This window comes from Microtus oregoni, unplaced genomic scaffold (assembly GCF_018167655.1).
Source record: "Microtus oregoni isolate MIOR12 unplaced genomic scaffold, Mior012 000033F_ref0000390, whole genome shotgun sequence".
Lineage (NCBI taxonomy): Eukaryota > Metazoa > Chordata > Mammalia > Rodentia > Cricetidae > Microtus > Microtus oregoni.
The window spans coordinates 4409593-4433162 of NW_024543092.1; the positions used below are offsets into that span (position 1 = coordinate 4409593).

The following is a 23570-nucleotide window of genomic DNA, read 5'->3' on the forward strand; positions in this document are numbered from 1 at the left end:
ACTCTTGATGCCTCAGCCTCTTGATTGTGAGGATTTCAGGCAAAGGCGATCAGGCCTGGGCCCACTATAATTTCTTTCTTTATTAACTCTATAATAATCACCATCTCACAGTAATCACATACTTTCCTTGGCTTTCTGAATTGCTAGGGTCACAATCTGTACTTTGGACCCAAACTAAAATTGAACAAAAACTATTGTGATGTTGATAAGCTTTTTTTTTATAAGCCTCTGTTTTTCTATTATATATTAGAGACAAGTGTAGAATTTTAGTTATTTTAATTTTTTACCTTGTTTTTCACTCATGGATATTAAATTTACCTCCATCCTTTTTCATTATTACGTACAGCTCTATGAAGAATATACCCATAACTGAATCTTCATACATTTATAATTGTTTCCTGAGTGTATTTTAGTAGCCTAAAAATTCTCAGGCTAAACAGTAAGTCCATTTTAAAATCTTAGACGTGCTGTGAGTCTGTCCTTTAGGGACAAGGACCACTTGTGCATCAGTTCCTTCCTGTTTTTGTTTGGTTTTGAGAGGGCATTTGGCAGCAGCGTGAAAGCTCTTTCTCCAGTTATTTCATTAGAACCTTTTCCATGGCTGTAGCCACCTGTAGTCCTTTTTGAAAGCTATTTTTCCTGTAGGTTTGACCATTTTTTAAAAATCCCCAAATTAGTCTCTTAATTTGGATTTCTTTGTTAGGCTTATTAATGCTTACGGTGTTGTGGAGTATTAAAAAACCCTTTCTTTATCACTATAGTTGACTTTCTGCCCTTTAATTTTCTTAGATAAAGACATAAGTATTTTTCTAAAAAAAAAAAAAAGGAATTATTGGATCTCCATTCCTGTTACCTCTAGTTTCACAAGAGCAGGCTCTACTCTGGAGAGTTCTTCACGATCTTTTGTAGACTCATCTTCCAATCCTTTCATATTTGAGTCCATCTAGAGTTTAATTTGTGGCCTATCACAAGAAAGGCTCTCAGCTTTGTCCCCAATAACTAACCGATGATCCCAGCATCATTCATTGAGTTGTGAGTTTATTTTCTCTAGTCTAACGTGACAGTTAGTAGACTCTGACTGCATTCTGTTGTTCAGTTCTGACCCATTCCCGTCTTCTAGTTCCAAAGCTCTTGAGTGCTGTCATTTGGTTATCCATTTTAATTTTCATTAAAGGGTCCTTGTTGGTCCTGGAGAGATGGCTCAGAGGTTAAGAGCACTGGCTGCTCTTCCAGAGGTCCTGAGTTCAATTCTCAGCGACCACATACCTGGTGGCTCCCAACCATCTATGATGGGGTCTGATGCCCTCTTTTGGCATGCAGACAGAGTACTCATACCTAAAAAAAAAAATACATGAGTAGTAAATAATTAAAAAAAGAAAAAGTAAAGAGCCCCCGTCCTTATGATTTTGTGGTTGATGTACTTTCATGGTAATGGTTCCCAAATTGGTTACAAAAATTTTGTGTTGATTTAGTTCAAATTTATAGGCTTGTTAGATGAGAATTTATGTTTTGGCTTTTGTTTTTTTGTGGCTGGCGATTAATTCTAGATTCTCGTACATGCCATACAAGTGCTCTGCTGGCCATGTTAAATCTTTTCAAAATTTAAAAAAAAAACCAAACATTTGATACTGTTATACATTATGGTGTGTGTGTGTGTTTGTGTGTGTGTGTGTGTGTGTGTGTGCACGCACATATATGTGTGAGTAAATGTGGAATGAAGGCTTCCTTGTGTAATGGGACAGAGGTAGAGATCAAAGAATAACTTCCAGAGTTTAGTTTTCTCTTTTTACCTTTGTGTGTGGTTTCCAGGGATTGAACTTGGTTTTCCAAGCTTGCACAGTAAGTGCCTTTCCCTGCTGAGCCATCTTTCTAGTCCTAGTTGGAGCCTAGGCTGGCCTAGCCCTGGAGCTCCTCCTAGCTTTGCCCAGTTTATCCTCCAGCATGCACCACAATAGGCTTAAATCCTCATTAACATGTTGTCCTATTTTCTCCCAATCCCTGAATTCTTTTACTTTGCCATATATGTTTGATTTTTTTCTTTCTAAACATTGGGCATATATACCCATGTATTTATTATATATTATTTTGTTTTTATTACCATGTAGATGTGCACATTTTCCCTTTTTTACTAATTGCATATGTCTATATACATATATATATATATATATACACACACACATAATGTATGGGTGATATTGAGTTCTCTGTATTAATATTTGATCATCCTTTTTTTCTGGTCTTATGAGTTCTATTTTTTGTTAAATATCATACCTAATGGGGAGTTTGTCTCTTGTGAAATATATGCTCCTTGGGAAATATGTACTCCTGAATTCCCACTTAATCCTTTTACAAATTTGAAGTAGTGAAGATGGAATATACAAATTTCACCACACATTCTCCTCAGTGGAGTGGGAGGAACGTTGGTGTGACATTCTCCTCAGTGGAGTGGGAGGAACGTTGGTGTGGAGCATAACCACCCTCCTTTTCAACGCTGTTTTTTCAGATTTAAGGAATGCATTTATTTTATAACATTTCTAGTTTCTTCACTTGAATATCATGTGCAATATTTAAGATTAAAGGTTAAGTGGCATTTTTATTAGTGAACTGAAGTGGGAATTTTACTCCACAGATTAAATGCTGTTTTCAACGGTCTTTCTTTACTGAAGGAGTGTAGCAAGTCTGAGCTGCACAGAGCGTGCCTGTAGTTGTTCTCCCAACAACTTGGTGGAGGAGAATGTCTGCAGGAAATGTCTGGGTGCCTTTTAGATACATCACTAAGTTCATGACCAAGACAGTGTCTAAGCCTTGGTTCACGTTTAGATTTGTAATTCATGTCCTTTCCGAAATGTGACTTTGCACACAGTGTCCACCTGGGGACTTGAATACCTTGAAATGGTTGCTATAAATGTTGCCGTAAGAAAGTGGACCACTGGGCTGGAGAAATGGCTCAGTGGTTGAAATCTCTTGCTGCTCCCACAGGGGACCAGTGTTTCCTTCTCGGGACCCAACAACAATCTGCCTGTAACTGCAGGTACAGGAGGTCTGATGCCTCTGGCCTGAAGGACACACAAGTACTCAAATGTGTACACACACACACAGATGTAAATAAATATAAAGCTTAAAAGTACTTTTTGAAAAAGAAGCAAGAGTTTCAAAAAAAAGGTGCCTCTGTCCACTGCTTTCAAGAGATTTTGCGTTTTTCACCATACTGCATTTTTATACATGTTCCCTTTCCTGGTAAAATTTCCTTTGTGGGTGGGTGAGTTCTTATCAGCTTTTTCCTACCTAGAGTGTTGCCCGCTTGTGGCGTGAAGCTGAAATCCAAAGCTTGTGTTTCGCTGCTTCTCCTCTGACTTTCTTAACCCGTATTTCCCATCCGAACTTCTTACATTTTTTTTTCAAACTCCCTTATTAACCGTTTTGATTTTCATTATTGTTTGAGAGTTCTCGGTCTGTCAGTATGTTGAGTTTTCTAAGGCATTGCAAGTAATCTAGGAAATCATAGACTCTTATGCTGCTGGAGGAGAAAAGTTAAAACACGCAATGCATGTGTACACACACACACACACACACACACACACACACAGAGACAAAGTTAGGTAAATTTTATGATATTCTGAAAGTCAAGTGGGTTTTTTTTTTTTTACCCCTCCAGAATATTCTGAAGGATCTGGAAAAGAGAAAAGTTGACTTAAACGGCATTACTGAGAGTAGCGCTGCCCTTCAGCAGTTGGTCTCGGGCAGTGAGTCTGTCTTGGAAGAGAATCTCTGTGTGCTCAATGCTGGGTGGAGTCGAGTCCGGACCTGGACCGAGGACTGGTGCAATACTTTGCTGGTATGTTACCAGAACATGTCAGTGGTGATGTCTTCTCTTCGTAGCTATATATAGAGCATATGGCCCCCATTAGAATTCAAAATCTGGTTCCTATGTCTCACGGGTTTGTTTTGCTTTGCTTGTAAATTAACTTTATTATTCTATATTTTATTTTTCTATTGAAAAGGTATCAAGTGGATGAATTTATAATTCCTTTATGAAAGTAAAATTTTCACACTGAATATAGATGCTGTCTTATTTAATATTTTAGTAAATATGCTTTCATTTTAGTTATATCATATATCAGTTGTTATAATAAATGCTATATATCTGTATGCATACATTGTATATGCATTGTATACAGTCTTTATAATGTCTTAGTCATGCACTAGCTCAGAGCATTATGCCAAATGATGGGGCCTATAAAGTTCTTGACTTTTCCCTCAGTGAAGTTGCTTAAAGATTCTATTTCTCACTTATGGAATTGGCATTATTATAATTGCTACCTTGTATTATTTAATGATGATTGAATGACTTTGAACATATAGTGGTATTATAGAGCAATATATTAAACTTCCCATTTAAATTTTTTATGATTATGATTGTTATGACCATTACATTTTCATAGTGTTAGGTGGCCCTCCTCTACCAGTAATAAACATATGGCAGCCCCAATCTCTCAAGTGAGAGTTTTCATTTACAAACTACCGTTTTATTCTGACACATCTGATAGGACTTATCTAGCTTATATAATTCCCTTGTAATAGATAGAGATAGAAAAAAGAATAAATTGTCTGTTGAGCATTTTTTCCAAATCAGTATATGTAGGGCAGAGGAAGTCATGTGCTTAGGTCTTCATTGGTCAGAGGTTTCTTATATTCCAGTCCATGACCTATTACCTATCTGACTTTAGGTCAATTATATAAACTGATACATCACTACATATCCATGTAGAGAAAAGTGCATAGCTAAAGCTGACCATGGAGATGCATACCTGTAATCCTAGCATGTTAGAGACCAAGACAATGCTCTAGCATTCCAGATCAACCTACATAGGAAAGCTGTGTCTCAAAAAACAAACAAACATACAAAAAAACCCAAAACAAAACAAAAAAACCCCCAGCACTCATTCCCTCTCAAAAAAAGTCAGGTCTGGTGGCACAGGTTTGTAATCTCAGGTACTTGGATGGCTGATGCAGGATCACAAGTTGAAAGTCTGCAAACAGTAAATTCAAAGATATCCTAGACACCTTAGTTAGACCCTGTCTCAAAATAAAAAGTAAAAAGAAGAATGGGGATATATTCAATCATGTAGTCTGTGAGGCCCCATGTTCAAGCTCCAGAACTATAAAGCAAAGAAACTCCAAACCAAAACCAAGCCAACTATGTGTAAGAATGTAGCAAATATAGTTGTTCTTTGTTGTATAGAATTGTGGGATACACAGTGTGCTCTTTGGTGGCCTTTCAACTCTCTTCTGAGGTCATCACCTTACTATTTCATTTGATTATGTCAACATTATTTTACTCTTCTGTAGAACCATCAGAATCAGCTGGAGATGTTTGATGGACATGTTGCTCATATCAGTACCTGGCTGTATCAAGCGGAAGCTCTACTGGATGAGATCGAAAAAAAACCAGCAAGCAAACAGGAGGAAATCGTGAAGGTAGACAGCCCCTAGTGTCGCAGGGATGATATGCTGTGGTCTGTTCTCCTGTGCTGTCAGTTGTGTGGGGATTCTCATGCAGTTCACTTCTGAGCATTTGTCATGATGGGAGAAACTCAGATGGCCATGGATTTTCTGTGACTTGCTCTTCATCTGGGTGATGGTCCTGAAATTTCTTCCTAAAACCACGGATATTTATTTTAAATATCTTGAGTCCATAGTAAGCATCACACCCATATTTGTCTTTGACTTTTCTCTTGAAATAATCTCTCTGTCTCTTTCTCTCCTCTTTCTTTTTCCATCAGCGTTTGTTGTCTGAGCTGGATGACGTCAACCTCCAGGTTGAGAATGTTCGTGAACAAGCCATCATCTTGATGAATGCCCGTGGAAGTGCCAGCAGGGAACTCGTAGAACCCAAATTAGCTGAGCTGAACAGAAACTTTGAGAAGGTGTCCCAGCATATCAAAAGTGCCCAAGTGAGTACTTGCACTTTTATAGAATACCATTTTCCCCATGCGTAGGTCATTTTGTGCCAACCTACTAATTTTTATTTTTTATTTTTTTTTTTTGGTTTTTCGAGACAGGGTTTCTCTGTGGCTTTGGAGCCTGTCCTGGAACTAGCTCTGTAGACCAGGCTGGTCTCGAACTCACAGAGATCCGCCTGCCTCTGCCTCCCGAGTGCTGGGATTAAAGGCGTGCACTACCACCGCCCGGCTAAACCTACTAATTTTTAAAGTTAAATGAATTTTAATAACGTTTTGGCAAAGTAATTGGTGTTACTTATGTGTGATTATAAGGAAGTATTGTTTACTAAATAACTCACAAGTGGTTTCAGAGTCAGTTGACAGTTGGGATAGGAATAGAACAGAAATAATGAAGTCAGGTCCCAAGTTAGTATGCTTATCAATCCCTGATCTTGAACTCATCCTTTTAATGTATGTGTTCATAGAAAATACATGTGTGTGTGCGTTAATGTTGACAGATTTAAACACTATAAGTAACTCAGTTTATAGTTAGTAGAAAGACATGCTTCCTGAATTTACTAATTCAAAAAAAGCTGTATCAATTAAATTGAGGGTCAAAACCAAATAACTTTCTACAAAAGAAAGTTGTCTATGCTGTGTATTTTTCCCATTCTTTCTCTTTTCATCCTTATTTTTAGAGGGGAGGAGGAGAAATGTTTTACTATAGAGTTCTTAAGGCTAGGCACAGATTAGGAGCTTTGGAAATGTGATGTAGTTGCCCCCCTTGGTGCCATTTGTAGATGAAAAGTTCTGTCCTGCCTGGTCCCACAGCTATTTAGTTCCAAAGTAACACACAGAGACTTATGCTAATTATAAACTGGTAGGCCTATTAGCTCAGGCTTATTATTAAGTAGGTCTTATAATTTAAATTAATCCATAATTCTTATCTATGTTTAGCCATGTGGCTTGGCACCTTTCTCAGTGCAGTATTTTCATCTTACTTCCTCTGTATCTGGGTGGTGACTACAGATTGAGCCTTTCCTCTTCCCAGAATTCTCGTAATCTGGTTGCCCCACCTATACTTCCTTCCTGGCTACTGGTCAATCAGCACTTTATTAAACCAATATGAGTGACAAATCTTTATAGAGTATAAGAACTTTATCCCATAGCATGATACTAACATAAAAATCTTTATAGCATTTTGTACATGCTCTTTTGAAAGTGATTTTAATAGTAACAATGTGTGATCTGTTATAATTTCCTAAGTTAATTTTATGGATTTCGTGGTTCCTTGGGGAATAGTGTGTTTGTTACAATCATCTTATTTGTCTCTCTTGGCATCAGAGTTTATAATTCATTGAATTGTAGAGGTTGTTCAAGGGCTGTTCCAAAGATTTTCAACATTGGCTGACAGATTTTGTGTCTGTAGTCAGGATGTGAGAATGTTGCTTTCCTCATATTTGACTGTCACTGGGTGTTACTTTTCTTCATTTATTTTTATTAAAATTGTTCTTCTGACTTACCTTTTCCATATAGCCATGAAAATGTGCCATTTGGAAATATAATCTTTTTTGAAGTTTGAGTATCAAAAAATCCAGGGAAGTTCTTCTGAACGTGTAAGGGAGGCATTCTCTAGGGCGTCCTGGCACTGGGTGAGGACTGGCCATCGTTCCTTTATGACTGTGGCAGGGATGGCTTGACTCATGGCCCTGTTTCCTGTAGGGTTTTCTGTTCACTTTGGCATCTGCCATTCTGCACCAAGCAGCCACAGTCAGCTCATACCTCACGCCCCTGGCTCAAGGTTGAAAAATGAGTTATTCTAAGAAGCCCAGATTGTCAAACATCCTTGTTCTATGATGAGTGACATAAACGTCATTTTAGATAAATGCTGGTACCTGCTGTGATCCCCACCTTTCAGGATGAGTTTGGAAAATTAAGTCAACTGTATGCTTCAGAGTCCTCTTTCCCTTCCTAGATGCTGATTGACCAGGACCCTACATCCTATCAATGCTTTGGTCCTGCTGGAACTGTTGAAGCTGCTGGGTCTTTCTCTGACTTGGAAAAATTAGAAAATGATGTAGAAAACATGCTGAAAGTTGTGGAAAAACACTTGGACTCCAGGAATGATGAAGAAAAGGTAGGCTGTTTTCAAACCCTACTTTCCTTTTGCTTTTCCTTCTTTGAATTTGCTTGCTTGACCTGCTACATGTAACTGAAGAAATCCAGATGTGATTTATGAGGGTCATTGTCAAAGCTGTCAAGTGACTTGTGTAATGCTTGAAGTTCACGTACAACCCTGCTTGGTGGCACACTCATCTAATCCCAGCAATTGGGAGGCAGATGCAGGAGGCATAGGAATTCAAGGTCTTTTTTAGGTATATAGCAAGTATGAAGCTATCCTGAACTACCTGAAATCTTAATCTCAAACAAACAACCAACCAAACAAAATCATAATGATGATAATTATAATAATAATCAATCACATTGACTCATGTCTACGCCCTATTTTCTGTCTAAATGTAATCATCTAAGGTGTGATAAACTGGCTTTGGAATATTTTATTTTCAAATATAAAGTATTTAAAGAAAATCACAAGCCGTTGCACCATCTAGGCTGTTGTAGATTGCCCAGACTGCTCTATCTTATCAGCTTAATTCTCACACTGAGCAATGGTGAGTATTGCATCTGTCTGGACACTTTTGCCTTTAGCAAATGGTTGTTTCTTTAAACATTCAGATGGATGAGGAGAGAGCCCAGATTGAGGAAGTTCTGCGAAGAGGGGACCATTTGTTACATGAACCCATGGAGGACAGTAAAAAGGAAAAGATCCGTTTGCAGTTGCTCCTTTTGCATACACGTTACAACAAGATTAAGGTATGATGGAGTGGTCTCTCCAGCCAATAAGTAACTTCACCATTTTCTCCCATCCAGGCCAGTGCTATAATATTTAAAGATACTTTCAAGCAAGTCAGTTAGAAAATTGTATGATTTTTTCCACTTTTTTAATTACTGGCCTTTTTTTGTTTGTTTGTTTTTAAGAGTTGGAGATGGGATATTATTGTTTTGCCCCCTGAAAGAGTTGCATACAAATAATCAGTATGAACAAATTTTAAATGAAGCATCACAATGCAGTCAGTGTAGAAGAAGTAGCACTACAGTAAAGAAAATCCTTTGTTTGCTGTATTTGCCTGTAAATCCGATATATTCAAAAGCTAATGACATATTATGTTGATAGTGCCCAGCAGTCCTCCTCTTTCTAATGTGTTTTACTAGATATGCTGCTATTTTCAGGTAGGGCACTACTCAAAGACGTAGACATGTAAAGCCTTATTTGCAATCATCTCTTTTGGACTTGTGGTCATGCGTGAAACCTGGAAGGTCTCCGTCCTCCAAGAAGTGACTTCCTATTTTATTTCTTTTTTTCTTTTTGGAGTACTGATCATGCTATCAATATTTTAAGCTTTTAAAGATGTGTATCTGGTGTAGTATGCCTTATTGTCTGGAATAGGGTTCGCCGCTCACTGTCTTAAGTGATTTCCTCCCTAGTGGTGTTTTAACTGATGTTGTTCTTCAGGCCTCTGTTCTGTCTGGAATCAATTTTGTTTGATCTCCTTGGTATCAGAGTGGATTCCTGTGCTTTGGCTTGCTGACTGACCATTGGTTGTCTCTGTCTGCATGGCCCTTGTTGTATGACCAAAATGAAGTGGCCATCCATGTCCACCTCTGGCCTTTCTTTCTTAGTCAGTTCAGTTGCAAGGGGTTGCAAACCATCTCGTCTGTCCAGAAGGAGGAGTCTTCAGTACCGTTCTCAGTTACTTTCTTTTTTGTCTTGCCACATAAAGCAGGAATCACAGCCACTAGGCTTCAGGCTGGGGACAATTGCCTGGAAAATGTGTGCCTCACAGCATGAGAACTTCAGTGCCCAGAACCACGTGAAAATGCTGAGCGTGGTGGCACAGCATTCATTTCCAGTGCTGGAGTGGCAGACGGGAGGATCTCAGGGTTTGTTAGCCAGACAGTCTAGCCGAACAGGTGAGCTCTAGGCCATGCGTAGGACCAGTGAAAGACCGTGTCAGCAGGTGGGTGATGTTCCTAAGAATGGCACCTGAGGTTGCCTCTGCCTTACGCACATGCACAGCCACACACGCGTGCATGTACATGCTTAGGTATACAGGTGTACCTGCACATCTAGGAGCACATGCATGCGCATACATATCCATGCATTAAAACAAACACACAAACCCTGCTGGGTGGAATAACACAACATATATATATATATATATATATATATATATATATATATATATGTATGTATATTTCAAGTTGAATTTAGAACCAAGTATTTCCCAGTTGCTTGTTATAAGGTAAGAGAAAAGTGATGACATGTGCAGAGGTCAGAGGACAAGGTTCTGGGTTTGTCCTGTCATCCCGTAGATCGAGAGCATCAAAATCAGGTCACCAGATTTAGTGGCATGTGCCCTTACCCACTGAGCCATCTCCTTATGGTGTTTTTAAATGTGGCTATTGAGATTATTTGGAAAACGTAAACAAATGCACAACAACAACAACAGCAACAAAACAGCAACAGTAGTAGCCACACCCTTGCCTAAGGGTAGTTAAGTCAGAATCTTTCAAGGTTAGATCTAGGAGTGGCACATTTAAGAAATAAAGTTAAAAACAATAATGCTAAAGCCACGCAAGTGTACATGGTATGCTGAAGCTATCTCTCCCATAGTCTCTGCCCTCCCCGTCTCCCCCCTTCTCACTCCCATCATTCCCCATTGTTCCCCCAGAAGTTTCACTTCTATTTTCCTGTCATAGATGCCAATGTGATTTTTCATACTTTTATAATGTCGAGGAACCATCCGGTAGAGAAAACATATAGTATTTGTCTTTCTGACACTGGCTTCATTTGCTTAAAACTCTTAAGTTACATTTTTTTTCTGATGACCATAGAACTTTTAACTTTATGGTTGAAAAAATTCCAGTGTCCATTTTCTTTACCCCTTCCTCTGTGGTTGGGCACCAGTTTTCATTATATTTGGGGTGCTGTGCTGTAGTGAACTCTAACATTCACTCCGAGTTAGCAACCACAGGCACAGAACCTACTTTCTTTTTTTAAAAAAATATGTATTTATTTTTATGTATACAATATTCTTTCTGCATATATGCCTGAAGGCCAGAAGAGGGCACCAGACCTCATTACAGATGGTTGTGAGCCACCATGTGGTTGCTGGGAATTGAATTCAGGACCTTTGGAAGAGCAGGCAATGCTCTTAACCGCTGAGCCATCTCACCAGCTCCAGAACCAACTTTCTTAGGTGCTCTGCTAACTGGCCTTTTCCCATTTGTGAACCAGGATATTGCTATTGTGACATCAGTATGAATTCTTGATGTTGGGTAGATGACTCAGTAGGTGACATGCTTGGGGTATAGGTCTGTGGACCTGTGTGTGGATGCTTTGTGCTCACATGTAGGCTGGGCGAATTTGTCAGCACACCTGTAATTCTGGCACATAGGAGGGCGGGACAAGCGGTCGTCAGAGCAAGCCAGGTAGCTAAACTATTCATGTCAGTCAGTGCCGGGTTCAACTGAGATGCTCTGCCTCAGTGAATAAGGTCTACAGTGACAGAGGAAGACTGTGATCACAGCCTTGGCCCTCTGCTCGTATGCATGCATATGTGTACGCACACACACACACACACACACACACACACACACCAAACACGGACACATACATAAAAAGATGCTATGGATAGGGTCGGTGAGATGATTCAGTTGTTACAGATGCTGCCTGTGCAGTCCTGTCAACATGAAGGCAATTCCTGAAGCCATGGTGGAATGAAAGAGCTGATGCTGAAAGTTGTACTTTGACGCCCACACCTGTTCATGACATTTGTGCGCCCAGTGGCACACACACACACAGACAATAAAAATTGAACTGTATAACAATAGGAAATATATGAATGCTTTATAAAATACAGATATCCTTCATTATAATTCAATTGTATTATATTGTGGGGTTTTGTCTTTTAGTTATTTTAACACATGAATAGCTACATAATGGCTGTAGTTTTTGAGATTTTTTTAAAACTTGTTTTGCCTTCTAAAAGGTCTTTTTCTTTAAGAGAGTTGATGAATAGTAGCTCTGTTCCATTTCAGCTTTTTTCTGCCTTATTGGGTCAATAACAACAAAGTAGAGGATATTATAAAATATTCAGTTCCTCCCTTATCTGTGTGGGCTATATTATGGGATGTGAGCCACCCCATGGAACGTCATCTCATTTCAGAACTCTGCTGCCTGTGCCGTATTGTCTTTTTGTTTCTGTGCCCCAGCAGCCTCTGTATGGCTGTGATGTGTGGTGTATGCATGGGAGTGTGCGTGCAGAGGAGGGGGCGGGGGCGGGGGCGGGGGCGGAGGCGGGGGCGGGGGCGGGGGCGGGGGCAGATGCAGAGGCGGGGGCGGGGGCAGAGGCAGAGGCAGGGGCAGAGGCAGAGGCAGGGGCGGGGGCGGGGGCGGGGGCAGAGGCAGGGGCTGGGACAGAGGCAGAGGCAGAGGCAGAGGCAGAGGCGCAGAGGCAGAGGCAGAGGCGCTGAGGCAGAGAGGCAGAGAGGCAGAGAGGCAGAGAGGCAGAGAGGCAGAGAGGCAGAGAGGCAGAGAGGCAGAGAGGCAGAGGCAGAGGCAGAGGCAGAATCACACAAATGCCTGAGGAGGGCAGTAGATATTTTCCTATATTGTTCCCTTAGTTTTTGAGACAGAGCCTCACTGAATCTGAAGCTCAGGGTTTCACTGGCAGGCTGGCTGCCCAGTGAGCTCCCAGCATCCTCCAGTCTCCTATCCCCAGCCCAGGGTTACAAGCACAGGTTGTGAAAAGATTCAAATTCAAACTCCCACTGAGTCCTCCCTGCACCTAATCCTCCCCACCTTTGTGTTCCTCCCCATGTCTTTTCAGGATCTCTCTCTCTCTCTCTCTCTCTCTCTCTCTCTCTCTCTCTCTCACATAGGGCATTTGCATTTTGATTTATCACACTGGGAGAAAAGTTTATTTGGGGAGTAGAAAACACATTTTGAACTGCTGAGCTACTACAAAAAGTAGAGAGGGACAGGAAACCTCTAAGCAGGGCAGTAGATGAGAGTGTCTTGATGAATGCGTATTCTTTTTGCTTGTTTGGTTTAATCTGGATCTTTAGAATGCTGTTATTGATCTGCCCTGTTTACTGTGAAGTCTCAGGTCACTGTGGCCTTGCAGAATAATAGCCTGTCATGTGACCCAGGAAGCAGACCATGATTCCTGGTCTTGCCATTTGTTAGGGAGGTACAGAGGTGCTTCAGCAGTTTCTAGTGGTAATATCCAGTGACGTGAAATGGGGGAAAAGTCCCGCAGAGAGAAACACTCTCCACCCCAATTGAAGGACTTGTGGAGTATCAGCTGCTGCTGGTCTCTGAGAAGCAGATCTTGTTAATGGCCAGAAAGCTGCAGCAGAAGGATGGCTGTAAGTTCTCAGTGTGCAAATGCATTCATTGGATTGCTTTTTTATCCTTAAAGGTGAGGAAAGGGATACGTGAACCTAATTTTGTGACCTCCTCCCTGCCAGGATGGGCTCTTTTAAATGAAATTTAAAAATTTGCATTTGTATATTTAGCATTGATAAGATATTTAGCATCTTTTTATTTAGAAGATAGTAAAATTATGAGAATAAAACAATCATTATTGACAAATGTAGTTCTGTTGATAGAGTCAGGAAACCCGTAAGCTTGCTCAATCAAACCGGCCTCTGTAGGAATGATGAGAACAGAGACTGATTGGTTCCTAGAAGGCAGGGCCCTCGGATCTTTAATGCTGCTGTGATGTGCAGCCTGGAGTTTTAACTTCTTTTAGAGATCTTGAAAATAATTATAATCCTTCAATGAAAAAGCATGTGTTTGTCTTTGTCACTATTGTCCTTAAATTTACAGAAGAATGCTCTAGTCTACAAATAAAGCATAGCTGTGAAAGCTTTGAGCTGGGCATGTGCCTCAGTTGGGGGAGTGTTGCCTGTGTGAATGAAGGTCCAAGTTCCACCCTCAGTACCACGTACAGTGAGTGGGTGTGATGTTGATGGTATTAGCACTTAGAGGCAGGAGGGTTAGAGTCAAGGTTATCTTTGGCTGTATAGGGAATGAAGACTAGCATGGTGTACCTGAGACCCTATGTCCAAAGAAAAACAATATGTCAGGGAAGACATCTGAATTCATCAGTAGCTACACTGGCCATTTGAGAGTTGTATATCAGATCTGAGTTTGAGGCCAGCCTGGTCCACAGAGTGAATTCCAGGACAGCAAGGGCTACACAGAGAAACCCTGTTTCAAGAAAGCAAAAGAAAGAAAAAAAGAAGTAGGAGATTTATTTGTTAAACTATAGCTATCAAGGAGTAAAGAGGAGCAAGCAGCCCACTGTAGACAGCACTTTATTCTGAGTGGAGGATGCAGGATTTCTACAGTACGGCAAAGGAGGCCTGAGGCCAGCACTTTAGGGTACATTAGTCTACTACGTCAGGTGTCTGTGCCCAGTATTGCTGTTTCAAAGTTACATTGATATCATTTAATTCAGAACCCCCATGGCATTTCTTGTGTTGGTTAATTAATTAATTCATCAATCACTGAAACCCGGTCTCATGTATGCTGTCCTCACTGGCTTTGAACCAAAAGCTCCTCCTATCTCAGCACCACACGGAGGAAGATGATAGGTGTGCGCCACTGTGGCCGTTGAGTATGCTTGGAAAACATGTTTAGCTTCAGTTTTGAACAGTGTGGCCTACAAAGTATTTAATCTAATTGTGATATTGTGGAAGGGTGATGTAAAAAACGATCTTAAGATGGTTTATTTCCTGTAGTTGACAATGGACAACTTATTTGTGTTTTCCTCACAGCTCAGAGAAGCAGTTGTGCTTCCTGCTTGTTAGAGAAACCACGTAGATGCCAGGGGTCATAGATAAAGACGTTAGTTTATCTATGGGGTATGGCAACAAACTGCAGATGGAAGGGGAAATAGAGTTTGTTGAGCTTCTATAGCAGCAACGGTTAAAATAGAAAAAAATACATTTGATGCTATTGTTTCCATTAGCATTTATTAATTTTATATGATAGTGGTTTTGCTATATTTTTATGCATGTATACAATGTGTTTTGATCACATTATCTTATCTACGGTTCTTGAAACTTTGGTTGGATTTCTAGAATGCTTCCATAAACAGTCCTGTAATTTTTTTCTCCTTAGTTTGCTGTTACTTTTCTGGGGAGGTTTTAAGATGCCTGCATTATTTCTTTGATTTTTTTTTTTAACAGACAATCTCTATCCAGCAGAGGAAAACGATTCCACTTTCTTCTGAAATTGTGTCATCGGCCCTCCCTGCGGATTATCTAGTTGAAATTAATAAAATTTTACTCACTATGGATGACATTGAATTATCGCTCAATATTCCTGAGCTGAACACCACTGTATGCGAAGACCTCTCTTTCCAAGAAGACTCTCTGAAGGTAAAAATCTAAGTGCTGAAAGATAGTAGCCATGGTTAATAAATACAATGTAAGGATTCCCTCCGTCCTTTGGTCCTCCCTCCCCTTCTTCCCTCCCCTTTTTCCCCCTTTCCCTCCCCTTTTGGTTTATTAAAGGCAGGGCCTCCTTGGATAGCCCAGGCTGATTTGATGTTCACACCCTTCTCCCTTTGCCTGTTGGGAGCTGGGATTCCAGGCACGAACTGCCATGCTCAGATGCTATTGTACTTACTTAAAATGATCAAAATCCTTGATTGTTCCAAGTCAGTGATACTATGTGTAAATAGTGAAGCTTTACTGTGTTCACTGGAAGGATATAACAATTTTTTTCAATTAAAAAAAATGTGTGCTTGGATTTTTCTGTACGCACAGTTATTTGCAACAACAGAGACCTTATTTTAATCAGATAGAAACTTGATTGTCACTTGTGTCAAATGATGTCAGGTCATCCATATTGATTTAAGATTGGCTAGTTGCCCGGGTGTGGAATTGCGTTATTGATTGCGAGCTCAAGTTTTCAGTCCTTTGAAAGTTTCTTTTCCATATAGTTGATTGCACTTCTGTATAAAATCATAATAAAATATCTGAAGGAACTGGCATATGTGATGGATTTGATAACTCATTTTCTCATTTAAGCTACTGTGATTAGGCATTTAAAACTCTAATTCCAGATTTAAGCCTTTCCTTACTTTCATCGAATGTTCTTAAAGCCTTTCCTACATCCTGTCCACAAGCCAGTTAGAATGTCAGGGAGGGTGCTTCCCCATCCACCAGTGTGATGGTATTCCTCACATTTGGGCTAATATAGATTTTTACATAGAAAATTCCTCAGTTTGCACATGCAACAGTAATTAGCCTCACTATTATCTTAAATGAATACTTTATGTGCAAACCTTTATCTGTGATTCTGGTTTTTTTTTTTGTTACTTTACTGATTTCTGTTTTTATATGATGAAATGTTTGCAGGATATCAAAGATCAGCTGGACAAACTTGGAGAGCAGATTGCAGTTGTTCACGAGAAGCAGCCGGATGTCATCCTCGAAGCGTCTGGTCCTGAAGCCATTCAGATCAGGGACATGCTCAGTCAGCTGAATGCGAAATGGGACAGAGTGAATAGAATGTACAGCGATCAGAAAGGGTAGGTGTGAGTCAAATGGATGTTTACGTAATGTGAGGGCCAGTTCCTGGGTCACTGAAAGTATCCATGTGTGTGTACGTCAGGATCATGGAAACCACTTTCTACATCTTTTCTAATATGACCTGCTTTATAAATAGAGATGAGCTCCATCCTTAAAGAGAAATGTGTCCACAGGCCACAACCATTTAGAACATAATATCTTGATAGTATGGGAGAGTACCTTTAGTTTTAGCATAAGGAAAGTCTCTCTCTTTAATTAAAAGAGATTTTATTAATGTTCCTTTCTCCTGGATGCCACGATTAACGTCAATGAGGAGCAGAGGCAGCTTCAGATAATTGGAATCCATATTCACCAGCTTCAGATAATTGGAATCCATATATCACACCAAGTTTTCTTTCTTTCTTTTTTTGCTCCTTAAAGTCTTCTGCCTAATAGAATGTTTTGGAGCTTTTCTCTTAGTAGCCATTGCACAGGGGCCTGTGAATAGGGCAAAAGAGAAATGGGCAAGATTTCTTTTTGGATTAGTGTGAGATAGCCCGATGAAAAGCACTGTGCAACAGGGAGGTTATCACAGAGTAATCCACTGGAAATATTCAGATGCAAAAACAAGGGATCATATTGTCAGAATATTTTTAGCTCTACAATTCATGTGGCTGTTCAATCATTGAAGAATAGAACTCAGCTTTGTTGCTATGTAGATTTTAAAAACGGCCTCTTCGTATAGTTAGGGAGCATCCTCATGTTCATCCTTATACGTATTTTTTGTTAGACCTGGAATAGTAGTTACTTTGCTCATTGCTGATACAAATACCTAATCAAAGCAACTTAGAGAAGGAAGGTTGTTCTGGCTTATGGATTCAGGGGATTCAGTTTGCATGATAGACTAGTCGTGGCTGCAGGAGGAGTCACATTACATCAGCAATCAGGAAGTGAAGAGAGAAGAGGAAGTGGGGTAGAATAAAACCTCCAAGCCTCCTAAGAGGTATGCACTTCCTCTGTGAGGCTCTGTTTTCTTACAGTTCTACACATCCCAAACTGTACCACCAGCCAGTGATCATGTATTCAAGCACATGGGCCTATGGGCCACATTTCACATTTAAATCATAACACTTGGTTCTTTGTAAAGGGAGACTGCACTTTTGCTCTCCTGCTGCCTGGACCCATTTAGTCACATAGAAACTGTATTAATTACAAGACTGTTTGGCCAATGGCTCAGGTATATTTCTAGATAGCTCTTACATCTTAAATTAAGCCATTTCTATTAGTCTATGTATTGCCATGTGGTCATGGCATTACCTCATTTTGTACATGTATTCTTCCTTGGAGGCTGACTGGCATCTACTTGACTCTGCCTACTCTGTCTCTGCATCTCTATTCAGATTTCCCACCTGGCTTTACTTGGCTAAGCCATTGGCTAAAACAGCTTTATTTGTTAACCAATAAAAGCAACACATATACAGAAGGACATACCACATTAGTTACTAGATAAAGACAGTTAAAAAATGAAAAGATGTTGAATCTCTTTCTGTATTATGACATGAAGTTGGCTACTGTGTCCTGCTGGTCGTATTTATGAACATGCCCTTCCTTTAGAACTCTGGCTAACTTTGACAAGACTATTTCACCAGCATTACAGTGATGGGTAGCATTGCTGTCTTATTTTCTCTTCGTTGTTAGTGAGATTTGAAGATTCTGTACAAGCAGCGTGGCTCATCTTTTAATCCAAGGGATTGCTACTTATTGTTTCAGAATGTTGTGCTTCCTTAAAGATATTATGTATGTTTTTTGTTTGTTTTGGGACTACTTGCAGTCTTTTATATGCCACTTAAACTCCAGTGTGCCTTTTGACATACAACAAGTTTAGTTTTGTAAAATTATATCTGATAGTTTTTTCTTTTGTGATTGCATAAAATTAACCTTTTAAAAAATGTATCCTTTCCTTACATTTTTCGTAAGTGGGTAAGCAATCTTATGTGTTTTGAAAACAATCTTAGTTGCTTGGTTTGAAATTTCCATTTAATGAGCCATCAGAATTAGATTTTGGAATGTATTATGTGTTACGGTCCAGCTCAGTAGCTGTATTCCCCAACTTTAGTATCCTGAGTACTGTCCATACACCTCTACTTTTCAAATGATCCTTGGACAACTCTCTCTCTCTCTCTCTCTCTCTCTCTCGCTCTCTCTCGCTCTCTCTCACTCTCTCGCTGTGTGCGTGTGTTTTGTGTTTTGAGACAAGGCTTCCCTGCCCTGGAGCTCGTTCTGTAGACAAGACTAGCCTTGAATTTGCAGAGCTCCACCTGCCTCTGCCTCCCAAGTGCTGAAATTAAAGGTGTACACCACCACTACCCAACGTCCTTGGACAACTTTTTGACTATATTAAGCACTGACTGGCTCTGTATTGGCTCATTTTTCTTAAACAAATGACCAATTTTTCCCTAAGAACTTTTTATTGCACTTATTGTTTGTTGGTAATAATGTCATAAATTATAATTATGTTATTTTATATCAATTTAGTTCTGCTTCTTATGCTTTATTATGCCATCAATTTTAGTTAAATACCATATTTTCATTTTTAAATTGTAAATATCTTCATCTAACTTAGTAAAATTTCTCTTAAATGTTCTGGAATAATTATTCTTTCATTTGGGTTTGTTCTAACTTTAAATGAAGCCTTCAATCAGTAGTAAAACCACATACTTTTTAGGAGGATAGAATAATTAGTAATGTTTTTATGTTTCATGCTACTTAAATGGTAAGGGTACAAATTTGGGTAGATTAAAATGCCTACAATTAATCAAAAGTGGCTTTGTAAGTCAGAGAAGGCAAAAATCTTTTTAAAAAGCAGAGATAGTGTGCAGAGAGGAGGCAGAGAAATGGCAATGGAGTTTGCACACTGTTTTGCATTTGGCATGAGGCTCAAAAGGTAATTAGTAAATGCAACCTACCTTGAAATGTTTTGTAGAACCAGAAGCTGTGATTTTACTCAATTTAAACTTTAAATGAGATGGTATTGACTGGTATTATTATTATTGATTATTGTTATGATTATTAAAGAAAACCTGTTTCCAGGTAGTTCTGCAAAGCTGGGTAGCTCCTCTGATTCTGTTTCTTGTGCCCCAGTTCTTTAGCCAGGACTGTGGAGGAATGGAGGCAGTTCCACCATGACCTGGAGGACCTCACACAGTGGATATCTGAAGCTGAAGACCTCCTGGTAGATACCTGTGCTCCAGATGGTAGCCTGGACCTGGAGAAAGCCAGGACACACCAGCTCGTGAGTGCTTCCTGTGTCAGGAGGGATGTATGGGAAGGTTGGATGCTTGTTTCCATGTGGTTGCTAAGATATGTTACAGAAGTTGGAAACCAATCTATTGTTTTTTTTCCACATGTGCATACATCACTGTAGTTTTTAATCACTGTCAGTTTTTGGTTCTACTCCTAGTTTCCAGTTTTGAAATTCCAAGAGCTTTGACCACCATACAATTTAGAAAGCTCGATGCATACTCACCTGGGCTTTCTGCCCTTAAACACATAGGCATCCCATTTGTGTTCATACATGTCATTGATAATTGTTTATGAAAGTACACCATCCTCGATGGACAGGGCAAGCCTCTTGGGGACTCAGCCTTGTGAATAGATAGCACAGCATCAAAGTCAGCTCTCCCGACACTAGGTCACTAAAGAGAGTAATGGAACAAGCACCCGTTCAGTCTTCCATTGCCAAAGATGTTTCTTGCTTCACAACATTTTCAAAATGTATCTTCTGTGAACAGTTCATGGGGAGTCCAAGCAGTGCCTCTCACCCCTGCTTGTCAACCGGGTATGCATTTTTCTTGAAAATTGGGGTGACAGATAAGTATTTAGACTTGACTTTAAAGTAGTCTTTTAATCTGTGTCTTTAAAGCTTTTGCAGCCTGAGGCAACATCTAACATCTCAATAAAATGCACATTGAGGATTGTTTCTAGATGGCTGCACATAAAGTTGTATCTGTGCACATGTATCTGTGCACATGTATGTGTAAGTGCATGCATGTGCACATGCGTGTGAGTGCATGTATGTGTGTTACAAGGTTCTTTTACAGACTTATGTGTAACATGATAGGCAGTTCACTTAAATCAAATGTGATTGATGGCTCCTGTTTGGACGTAAACAGATGATATTTCTTTCTTGTTATTAAGGTGTCCTGTGTCAGTATATTTTGCCTGATGACATTCATAAAGATAGTTTCAATTTTCAGATTGCTTTCACTTCCACGTGTCCCTGGAAATGTAATTAACTTGTTTGAAATCGCATTGTCACAAACATAAATAACCCTCCCAGGGATTTGTTTCTGAAGCTCTTAAATTGATGCCGCACTATGGGGTGCATGTAAGGTATCTGGAAAATTTGATTAAGTGGAGGAAATTGATGGTGTGTAATCTGTCATAGGAACTGGAAGAGGGCATCAGCAGCCACCAGCCCAACGTGGTGGCTGTAAACCAAACTGGGGAGGCCATTGTGCACAGACTCCGCCCCTCAGATGCAAGTTTCCTAAAGGATAAACTGGCGGTTTTGAACCAGCGCTGGAGCAGCCTTGTAGCTGAGGTGAAGGATCGGCAGCTCAGGTGATAATTCAGTTCTGAGCAGTTGAGGAGAGGGGGGAAATTTTCATATACATGCTATCTAATATAATACCATGATATAAGTACTGGTGACATTTAAACTTCTGCTGTCCGTGTTCTTTGTGGTTGTTTTTAGGTTGTCTAGAAAAGCTCATTCTTCTGTTCAGATGCCATATGTATAAAACTTTCTTTGGGACTGGGGTGATGGCTCAGTCAATAAAATGCTGGCCATGCAAGCATGGAGCCTAGTTCAGATCTCTGGTACCCATGTGACATGTTGGAATGCTCACTTTCTGTTGCAAAGAGGTTTCTTTGATGAGGGATGAGAATTACACTTACCTAGGGGAGTAAGTATAAATACTGAATGATGCTGGCTTAGCTAAGTGACAACTGTAAGTTAATGTCCAGGTCCATAACTCACCAGCTTTTGGTAGTTGGCCAGGTTTCCAGTACCATTTTGCTGAGCGGGCCTTAAGTCCAGTAAGAGAGCTGTTGGCTTCACAGTTGGATTATATCACTATTGCATGCACCCTTAGAGTTACGTGTGCCGTGCCGGCCACCACAGCACTTCCAATCACTGTCTCCCCTCTACAAAGGAGAGCTATGACGTCAGGCAGTTTTACGAGGACTCAATGAGACAGTATTTGAAAAATATTTGTCTTAAATTTTCATGGTGAACACTTAAAATATCCATTTCTTAGAATAGTTTCTCTTGAACTCATTCTCTTGGTGTGTTCTTTCTGTATATTTATTGCTAATGGTCAATTAATTTAATCAATTTCATCAACGTTCTCTGAGCTGTATGTTTAGCAATGGGGATGTAAGTATCACAAAGAACTCAGACTGAGAAGATCAAGTTTAAAGGGGAAAGACAGTGTGATTAAAGCCAACATCTACATGAAGCTGCTGCCACAGAGACAGGAGCGATGGGCTGTGGAATTTGGCATTGATGAAGAGGGATGCTGACGCTGAATTTCGAGGCATTTGTAACAGTTTCCCATAAATTCTTTCTAGGGTGAGCCTTTGTGGTAGTCAGCCTTCTGCTGCAGTAGAGCTTTACTGAGATGAGTCATCTTCTGAGGAGAGAGGCTTGATTGGCGGTCACAGTTTTGCAGGTGTCAGTCTGTGAGTGTTTAGCCCAATTGCTTTGGCCTCATGGTGAGACATCATGGCAAGGGTGCCCACTAGAGCAGATGACTGCTTCATAGCCAGGAAACAGAAGAGGTGTAAAGAAAATGAGGCTCCTAAGACAGATTCTCCTTCAAGGTCACAAGCTTCATGAACTGAAGACTTCCTACCAGCTCACCAGGTTTTGTTAAATTTCCATCATTGCCCGATAGCCTTACGGGCCATTGGGGGATATCAGAGCTACACTGTGCTAACCAGGAGACATGGGAGGTGTGAGTACCACAGCCATGGCACGGGAGAGATGTGCAGAGGAAGAGGAAACGCTTCTGAACTTAGGTGCTCTGCTCATTCCTGCCACTGCTGGGATAGGAACAGCAGCCGCAGAAATTCCCCCATGATTTTCAGATGGCTATCTGTGGTGTCTGGTAGTCATTCCTCCCCAAAGTAACAAGATAACTTTGACACATAATTTTACTTAGTTTTTGGAAGTGCAATAAACAATACATCCCTTTCTTAGCTTCTGATATTTTCACTAAAGCAGTATTTGTTTTCATGAATTCATGGTAAACTTCACTGCTGTAATCTATTTGTTTTGTGGCCACCTTGGAACTCTAAGAGGTCACTGTCATTGAGCATGACCACACTGATCAGTTTGGCTTTGTATTGAGTGCCTGCAGGTCAATAGTCACACAGTTTTACAGTTTATGGAGCTATTCCTAATCAATTCCTGTCCAGTGTTTGTCCAGGAATTTATAATGTGTTTCTATCCATGGGGACAATAAAGGGTACATTCTATTTAGCTATTTTTCAGATGAAAGTGTTAGGTGACTCAAATCTGTCGTCTTATTGAAATTGCTTGACAATATTAGTTTCTTTTATACTTCTAGTTTGAAAACATGAAAATAGTCATGTTTTCAATTAACTAATTTCAACTAATTCATGGAAACGCTGGAAATTTAATTTTTAATATTTCTGGGATGAAGTATTTTATGTATCTCCAAAGTTGTTAGATGAAATAGTTTAAAACTCATTTTATTATAACTTCAACCATCATCATTAAGTTCTTCAATTTTTTTGAAGCTGTATTCCTCCTTTTTAAAACTAAGTTAATTTTTAAGGAATTTTTATTGTTTTAAAAGTATTTCAATAGTACTAAATATTATACTTTTCCAATATGACTGTTAGATACTTATTAACTAAAATTCTGTTATATCTACTCTATTATTA

At 39.8% G+C, this 23570-nt stretch overlaps 1 protein-coding gene across 3 annotated transcripts in view; it reads left to right on the forward strand.

The window, feature by feature from the left end:
- Utrn (utrophin) overlaps nt 1-23570 on the forward strand; it is a 519634-nt gene that overhangs the window by 204096 nt on the left and 291968 nt on the right. For all 3 annotated transcript variants that reach the window (XM_041680416.1, XM_041680414.1, XM_041680415.1), the window contains exons 35-43: nt 3656-3835; nt 5350-5478; nt 5784-5954; nt 7918-8079; nt 8679-8816; nt 15267-15458; nt 16443-16615; nt 19737-19887; nt 21043-21218. In XM_041680416.1, coding sequence (XP_041536350.1) covers nt 3656-3835; nt 5350-5478; nt 5784-5954; nt 7918-8079; nt 8679-8816; nt 15267-15458; nt 16443-16615; nt 19737-19887; nt 21043-21218 — 1472 coding nt within the window. The remainder of the gene's footprint in view (nt 1-3655; nt 3836-5349; nt 5479-5783; nt 5955-7917; nt 8080-8678; nt 8817-15266; nt 15459-16442; nt 16616-19736; nt 19888-21042; nt 21219-23570) is intronic.